Source organism: Mus pahari, chromosome 18, assembly GCF_900095145.1.
Source record: "Mus pahari chromosome 18, PAHARI_EIJ_v1.1, whole genome shotgun sequence".
Taxonomy (NCBI): domain Eukaryota; kingdom Metazoa; phylum Chordata; class Mammalia; order Rodentia; family Muridae; genus Mus; species Mus pahari.
The window spans coordinates 2,752,229-2,759,861 of NC_034607.1; the positions used below are offsets into that span (position 1 = coordinate 2,752,229).

The 7,633-nt window shown below is 56.1% G+C and overlaps 3 protein-coding genes across 4 annotated transcripts in view; 1 reads left to right on the top strand and 2 right to left on the bottom strand.

The window, feature by feature from the left end:
• Positions 1 to 2,088, bottom strand: part of Stk19 (serine/threonine kinase 19) — a 7,325-nt gene extending 5,237 nt beyond the window's left edge. Inside the window, exons 1-2 of the mRNA XM_021218057.2 lie at positions 1,965 to 2,088; positions 1,638 to 1,774 (exon numbers count right to left, since the gene is read on the bottom strand). Of these exons, the coding sequence (XP_021073716.1) occupies positions 1,638 to 1,774; positions 1,965 to 2,064 (237 nt within the window). The 5' untranslated portion in view covers positions 2,065 to 2,088. The remainder of the gene's footprint in view (positions 1 to 1,637; positions 1,775 to 1,964) is intronic.
• A 118-nt stretch (positions 2,089 to 2,206) lies between these two features.
• Positions 2,207 to 4,422, top strand: Dxo (decapping exoribonuclease). 2 transcript variants are annotated; one of them, XM_021217546.2, is made up of 7 exons: positions 2,207 to 2,387; positions 2,564 to 2,925; positions 3,064 to 3,299; positions 3,389 to 3,608; positions 3,704 to 3,839; positions 3,970 to 4,064; positions 4,144 to 4,422. In XM_021217546.2, exons 2-7 carry the CDS (start codon positions 2,570 to 2,572, stop codon positions 4,292 to 4,294), a joined length of 1,194 nt encoding a protein of 397 aa, XP_021073205.1. In that variant the 5' UTR covers positions 2,207 to 2,387; positions 2,564 to 2,569; the 3' UTR covers positions 4,295 to 4,422. The 2 variants fall into 2 exon arrangements, with proteins under 2 accessions (XP_021073205.1, XP_021073204.1); XM_021217545.1 differs by having other exon boundaries at positions 2,213 to 2,412; positions 4,144 to 4,390.
• The window catches only part of Skiv2l (Ski2 like RNA helicase), an 11,335-nt gene continuing 8,086 nt past the window's right edge, over positions 4,385 to 7,633 (bottom strand). Inside the window, exons 19-28 of the mRNA XM_021217544.2 lie at positions 7,073 to 7,210; positions 6,800 to 6,937; positions 6,573 to 6,677; positions 6,201 to 6,351; positions 6,003 to 6,129; positions 5,636 to 5,846; positions 5,423 to 5,533; positions 5,126 to 5,344; positions 4,820 to 4,960; positions 4,385 to 4,735 (exon numbers count right to left, since the gene is read on the bottom strand). Coding sequence (XP_021073203.1) covers positions 4,535 to 4,735; positions 4,820 to 4,960; positions 5,126 to 5,344; positions 5,423 to 5,533; positions 5,636 to 5,846; positions 6,003 to 6,129; positions 6,201 to 6,351; positions 6,573 to 6,677; positions 6,800 to 6,937; positions 7,073 to 7,210 — 1,542 coding nt within the window. The 3' untranslated portion in view covers positions 4,385 to 4,534. The remainder of the gene's footprint in view (positions 4,736 to 4,819; positions 4,961 to 5,125; positions 5,345 to 5,422; positions 5,534 to 5,635; positions 5,847 to 6,002; positions 6,130 to 6,200; positions 6,352 to 6,572; positions 6,678 to 6,799; positions 6,938 to 7,072; positions 7,211 to 7,633) is intronic.

The window sequence follows — 7,633 nt, forward strand, 5'->3', positions numbered from 1 at the left end:
AGCAGTAATGTTTGGCAAAAAAAAAAAAAAAAAAAAAAAAAAAAAAAAAGACCCTGTCTCAAAAAATAAAATAAAATAAAATAAATAAGTAAAAGTCCCAGTAGAGAATTTAAAACAGAGAAATGAAGACAATAAACTAAGACCTCAATGAGTGTGAAATATTTTAGTACAGCTGAATAAAAGACTTTCAATCTGGGGCGGGAACAATGCTTGGTGCTGGAGGAATTCCTGCTCTTGCAGAGCTCCCACATTCAGTTCCTAGCTCACACATCTGGTGGCTCACAACCACCTGTAACTTGTACCTCCCCAGCTCCATCTTCTGTGCCATCTTTGGCATCTGAGAGTGCAAACCCACGTGTACACACACCCATGCTTACAAGCACATAGCCACAAGCAAATTAAATTAAGCTTTCTGAACAGATTATTAATCTAAGATGAAACTACACAGTACAATTATAAAAGAAAGCCCAAAACTATTGAACATGGAAGTGTCTGAAGGGGTTCAGAGAAGATAAGATGTCTATGTAATTTCAGTGCCAGAAGAAAGCAAAGAGGGAGGACAAAGAGAAATTTTTTAGAGCTGGTGACAGGGCTGAGGAGGTGACTCTGCTGCCAAGTCTGCTGACCCAAGTTCAATCCTCCCCTCTCCAAAGAAATAGGAGACTCCCTCTAATTATCTTCTGACCACTGTAAACCCCAGGCATTAGGTCGATGAAAGCAGGAGGATATCAAGTTTAAGGCGGTCTGGGCTATAAATTAAGACCTTGTCTTAAAACTTATGCAACACTGAAAGGTTTAAAAAAAAAAAAAAAAAAACAGTTATAGAAAAGGAAGCACAGGGGCCATGGCCTGAGGAGGACGTCAGAGGTCACCTGTAGGAATCGGGGTCAGAAACTCTGTAACAATATCAGGACAAAGCTAAGCAAGAGGGATCTGTGACAGATGCTGAGGAGGAACTGCCCAAGTTAAAAGGAGCCCAGAGATGTAACAGCAGAGCGCCGTTCACAGTGTTATGACCTTCGACTCAGGCAGAGGAGTGAGAGTTCCTATAAAACAGAGACTGAAACCTGCCCACTGTGGTTTTTTGTGTGAAGAGACATGGCCCTGGCTTTCAATCGCCTTCTAAACTTGGTCACAAGGTTACATCACTCCCCTCGTCTCCCTAAGGATCTCATTTAGCCCCTATGCCTTCTACTTGTGCACCACAGCCTAGAATGGTCTGCAGCGTCATAGCCCACTGTCTCATACATCTATAATCTGCAACTCAGTGTGCGCACATCAGGCAAGCGGTTACTCTGTGCCTCCCTCCTCTAGTCACTAACCGATCACTTGGGAAATCTGAGAGTTAACATTAGACTCATCTCTCTCCTTCAGTCAATGTCTCTCACCGGTGACCTTCCGTACACCTTTGCCGGAGCTCACTAACCTTCTCTAAGAGCCATCACCTGTCCGATGTGACATCTGCCTGCAGTTCCAAACCCCTGAGATTTGCTCTGCATTTGCCTTGGCCTAACGCCTGCTGACGGACTGGCGGGTCGACTGGGTGTCTGAGCGACAGGGACGGGGCGAGTGCCCTAGAGGTTGCGGGTCGGTGGGCCGGGGCTTGGGGCGCCAAAGGTCTCCAAAGCGCTCCTCACCAGTTGTAGGTCGGCCACCGTCCTGTCTGGCACGAGACTGTACACTTGGCTCCTCAGCGCGATGGGCGGCAGCGCGTCCTCGAACAGCCCCCGGGGAAACAGCTTCACGAGCTCCTCGATGGCCTCGCGCGCCGAGCCTGTGGTGGAGCAAGCGCGAGGTTAGGTCCGGGTGGAGGGCTAGGATGGAGAGAGCGCCCCAGCCCTCAGAGAGTCGCGGCCCCGCGCCTGGGTTGCCATGGTTACCTACCCTGGGTCCTCCTCCTCCTCCTCCTCCTCCTCCTCGGGAGGATACCCGCGGGCCTTCCGCACCCGGGTTGCCATGGTTACCTGCTCTCGTTCTTAAAGGATCCGCTCTCACAGGCCCCGGCGCCCGCCGCCGCTTCACCCCAAAAGCCTCAGACGCCAGGAGCCGTCTCTTGCGATTCATAACCTGGATTTCAGGGTTCCGGGAAAGGAATCCCGAAGACAGCGTCTTCCGGCGCAAAATAATGACGACGAGCCCTCCGGCTGGTCGTCTGAGTTTGATGACGACAGCAGCCTCACTTCCGTCGCCCGCGCCGCTGCTGATTGGCTCCCGTCCGGGGCGCCTACTGGGGCGCGCGGCGGCGCGAGTGGCCCGCCTGGGACCCTGCTCCGGTGCGGACAGACCTCGCCCACTCCGGCCCTGAGGGTGGGTGATTGCGTCATCAGGAGCATCCTTCTCCGGCTTCTGACGCGCCGCCCTGACGCCGCAGTCTCGAGGAGGTGGAGGTCGGTCAGGGTGGGGAGCTTTGAGGTAACCAAGTCTTAGCTTCAACCCCCAAAGTCCTCAAGCTCGCCGCGTTCCGGGGTCCGTGGGTGGGAACGAGGCGCCCGGCTCCCGACACGCAGAGCCCGAACCTGAAAGCTCACTCGGTCCTTGTCCACGGGAAACGCTTTCCTCGCAGGACCTCATGGAGCCCAGAGGGACCAAGAGAAAAACGGAGAAGACAGAGGTGGCAAAGCCTTGGAACAAACTCCCCCGGGCCGTCCCCTCACTGCGGACACAGCCCTCTCTGTACTCGGGACCCTTCCCGTTCTACCGGCGCCCATCCGAACTGGGCTGCTTCTCCCTGGACGCACAACGCCAGTACCATGGAGATGCCCGAGCCCTCCGCTACTACAGCCCACCCCCCATCAACGGCCCAGGCCCGGACTTTGACCTCAGGGATGGATACCCTGACCGATACCAGCCCCGGGACGAGGAAGTCCAAGAGAGGTTGGACCATTTGCTGCGCTGGGTCCTGGAACACCGGAACCAGCTGGAGGGGTGAGCCCGGTGCAACGCAGAAGCTGACCTGGCTTTCTCTTGTGAAGTTGGGAGAGCCAAGTGGTCTTTAGTGGGGACTTTGAGTCAACAGAACTAAAACTCGAGTCAGACCATAAACCCCACATTCTTCCCTCCCAGGGGTCCCGGCTGGCTGGCAGGGGCCACGGTGACATGGCGAGGGCACCTGACAAAATTGCTGACCACACCGTATGAGCGGCAGGAGGGCTGGCAACTGGCAGCCTCCCGGTTCCAAGGGACACTGTACCTAAGTGAGGTGGAGACCCCGGCTGCTCGGGCACAGAGGCTTGCACGGCCACCCCTCCTCCGGGAGCTCATGTACATGGGCTACAAATTTGAGCAGTACATGTGCGCAGGTGAGAGTCGTCGCGGCCGTGCGGCCCCTCTCCCCTTCCACAGAGGTCGAGAGCCCCTTCCTCTGCTGCTGGCTTCTCTTCTTGTGCAGACAAACCCGGAGGCTCCCCAGACCCCTCTGGGGAAGTTAACACCAACGTGGCCTACTGCTCTGTGCTACGCAGCCGCCTGGGGAACCACCCTCTCCTGTTCTCCGGGGAGGTCGACTGCCTGGACCCCCAGGCTCCTTGCACACAGCCTCCCTCCTGCTATGTGGAGCTCAAGACATCCAAGGAGATGCACAGCCCTGGCCAGTGGAGGAGCTTTTACAGGTTCAGGCCAGGCCGGGACAGACGGGAGGTGTGGGGAAGATGCTGCCTGGAAGGGGTGGAGGAGGGTCCTGCTGACCCATTGCCTCTCCCGTCAGACACAAGTTGCTGAAATGGTGGGCTCAGTCGTTCCTCCCGGGGGTTCCACATGTTGTGGCCGGCTTCCGGAACCCAGAAGGTTTTGTCTGTTCCTTAAAGACCTTTCCTACCATGGAGATGTTTGAAAACGTCAGGGTAAGGCAGGGTGTCAGAGTGGCCATCTGTTTCCCCACCCCCTGTACCAAGTCCTCAGACCCAGTGCCCCTTTGCCACCTGCCTTTTCCTCTTTGCACCCCCAGCCTTCTGACTCTTGTGCCCCCTCCAGAATGACCGAGAAGGCTGGAATCCCTCTGTGTGCATGAACTTCTGTGCTGCCTTCCTTAGCTTTGCCCAGAGCACAGTAGTCCAGGACGATCCCAGGTAAGGCCTTCATGTTTGTGCACTGCCTCTGGAGCCCAGCTCAATCTCTGGCTTCACCCCACACCTCCGTCTTCCACAGGCTCGTCCACCTCTTCTCCTGGGAACCTGGTGGCCCCGTCACTGTGTCTGTCCATCGTGACGCACCCTATGCCTTCCTGCCCTCATGGTATGTGGAGGCTATGACCCAAGACCTCCAACCACTCTCAAAGACTCCCTCTCCCAAGGACTGAGGACAAGTCTGGGCCCTGTGCAGATAATAAAGGTGTGTTTCTAAGTGGGTCTCTTGCTATGTCTGAATGGAGTCACCTCTACTCCGAGTCACCATACTCCACACTCTCTGGGTTGCTCTTTATTTATATTTTTGGTTTTTTAGTTTTTTCAAAACATGGTTGGCATTGAACTCCAAGAGATTTATCTGCCTCTTCGCTACTGCTACCCAGCTTATTGTTACACTTCTATCCACACATCCTTTACTGGGTGTAGAGGCTGGCCGCAAAGACGATGTCCCGCCGTAGCAAGGTGGCTGCCGTCTCCATCTTGGCACCCAGCACAGGCTCGCCCACCAAACGTGCTGCTCCTCGAAGCGAGCGACACATCTCAGCCAGACGCTGGATGCAGCGGACAACCAAGCCCTCAGGGGTCCCTGAGAGCCCTGCCAACTCGGAGAAGGGCTATGGGGAGAGCAGAGTGAAGACTAAATGTGCCAGGTCTGTGTGGCCTCTCCCAGCCAGCCACCTGCCAAACCCGGCACTTACCATACCCCTAGCCCACTCATACACAACCTCTACCAGGCCAAAATTCAGCTCTCCCACAAACTCCTCCACTGTCTGGTTCAGGCCACAGGCCACCTGAACCTCACCAATCCTCTTGGCCACAGCTTTGACACGTTCTACCCCCTGCAAAGGAGGAAGGGAGGGTCAAGACCTCCAGCATCAGGACCAGGGAGGGCCCTGTTCAGGAGGAAACCAGACACACTGTGGGAGGCATTTACCAGGACTGAGAAGAGGGTGGAGGGGTGTGGGTGGCGATGCACAATCCAGGAGAGGGGTGATGGCCCCTACCTGTTTGAGGGTACTTGGGAGCTGATCACTGGGGTCCCCAGGGCTCTGACACACCAGGCCAGAGAGCAGAGCCGCGATTTCCTCTGGTCGCAGAGCGCTCAGTGCATTGTCAAACATGAGTTCTGTGAGGAGCAGCTCGTGGCTGCTCATGGCACAGGCCACTCGGCCTGCCAGCTTCACTGTGCCAGCCTCATCCACATAGCCCAGGGTCCGGAGCACCTGCACGGACCAGGGAGGGTTGGGGAGCCTGCGGTCTCCCTGAGCTTCCCTAACCTCACACCCCCATCCTGCCCTTACCTCTACACGCTGGTGGTACTCAGGGAGCAGTAACAGCGACTGGTCAGAAAGGAGGAAGCGCAGCCTCTCCATTTCTTTCTGAATCTGCATTCGCTCCCGCAGCTTCACGTACTGAGAAAAGCCACAGCAGTGACTGTTGGCACCCGTCACCCCCAGCAAGAGTGCACGGGGCATAGGGTTGGGGAGTCAGAGCTGGCTCTGCCTAGGAGCTACCTGGGCAGAAAACCGGGGACTGTGCACACACTGAGCCCCGCGGATCAGCTCCTCCAGCTTCCGGACCCGGAGCCCACCTTCTACCACTGCCACATCCTTGAGTTGCAGGTCGTTGATAGGGTCAAGGGTTGGGGGTCCTGCTGGATAGGACTGAGCCAGACGCAGCAGCTCCTGAACAGCAGTGCTCACAGCCGCAAGAGGAGGGTCCTTTCTGAACGGGGAACGGATTTTGTGATCTGAGCCAAGAGGCTTTACCACGGAAGCCTCCGGAGCTCAGGCTGAGGAAGTCCCTGCACCACCCCATTTCACGGGCCCTTTTTACATACATATTCATGGTACATTCTCCTCCATGGAATAAGTCTCTGACCTGAATTTTGGTTGCTGCCTCTTGCTAAAGTCCTCAGAGATCCTCTCCCCATTCACCCGGAGCACTTTGGTAGAGATGGCAGCCACATCTCCTGGCTGGAGCTTGGCCACAGTGTGCTCACAGGGCCCTGGGAAGCGACTCTGGTCAGGCCAGGCCAGCCCTCACTGTGGCTCAGGCACTGCCTGCCTCTCACCTCACCTTCAGGCAGGAACAGCTTGAAGCCTACAAGGTCATCTGGGTGGGGCACATCTGGAGTGGCTGGCCCCTTGTCCCTTGGATTATCAGACACAACAGGCTTATCACACAAGACCAATGTTGTAAATACCCTGCTGGTGGAGTTTGAGGAGACCTATAGGAGGCAAAAGTACAGGACAAGCTTTGGGACCCACACACAGAGCCCTTGAGCTGTGGAGGGGTGGCCACGCCAAGCAATTAGAGCAGCTTGGGGGCCAGGCACAGGGACAAAGTGGTAATAAGAGCAAAAATGAGCACACCAGAATCCTAACATACCTGAGCCAACAGAAAGACTGCCAGGCCTCCCACTGTGGTGCTGAACCCTCTCATCCTCACCTGCAGGATCACACCCAGTGCATTGTGATGTTCCTCATTCTTCACAACTACCACCCTTCCCACTGAGAGAGATTTCAGCCCGTTCACAGATTCCATGATGCGTCGCTGGAGAACAGGACAGGCACGGGGGCATAGGAGGATGAGAGACCAGGACACGGTGACTAAGTTTAGGAGCACCAAACTGACCCACTGTCCCTTCTACCGTCTCCACATCCCCACTCACTCACCTGGATCATGTTCCGGGTCTCTGTCAGCTCCTCTGCCCAGCTGTAATACTCAGGCAGGTCAGCCAACTGACCAGTCACATCAGGCTCCTCCAAAGACCCCAGCCTCTTGGTGAGGTCAGCCAGAGCCTGCTCATGGGCCTGAGAAGAAGCAGAGGCTGTGAGGAGTCTGCCAGCCCTGCCTCTATACCCTCCACAACCCCACTGCCTCTGCATGCCCACCTGGCCAGCCCAGCCTGCCGGTCTCAACAGCTACGCTGCTCACCCTAACCTCACCTTGCTGTCCTTGCGGGATGGAAACTCTGAGAAGCTCCTCTTCATCATGTCCTCAACTCTGAGGGCGTCCACCCGCAGCAGGTTGAGGATCATGGTGTATGTGAGGCGGAACTGAGACTGAAGCTGGGATGGTTTCCCCTGGAAAGAAGCCAAGAAGTCAGTGAGACCAAGTGAGAGACCTGTGCTCCCCAGCCTATCCTCTGTGCTCCCAGCCTGTCCTCTGTGCTCCCAGCCTGTCCTCTATATTCCCAGCCTGTCATCTATGCTCCCCAACCTGTCCTCTATACTCCCAACCTGTCCTCTGTGCTCCCCAACCTATCCTCTGTGCTCCCCAACCTATGCTCTGTGCTCCCCAGCCTGTCCTCTGTGCTCCCAACCTGTCCTCTGTGCTCCCCAGCCTGTCCTCTGTACTTACAGCCTGTCTGTTGTGCTCCCCAGCCTGTTCTCTGTGCTCCCCAGTCTGTCCTCTGTGCTCCCAGCCTGTCCTTTGTGCTCTCAGCCTGTCCTCTGTACTCCCCAGCCTGTCCTCTGTGCTACACAGCCTGTCCTCTGTGCTCCCCA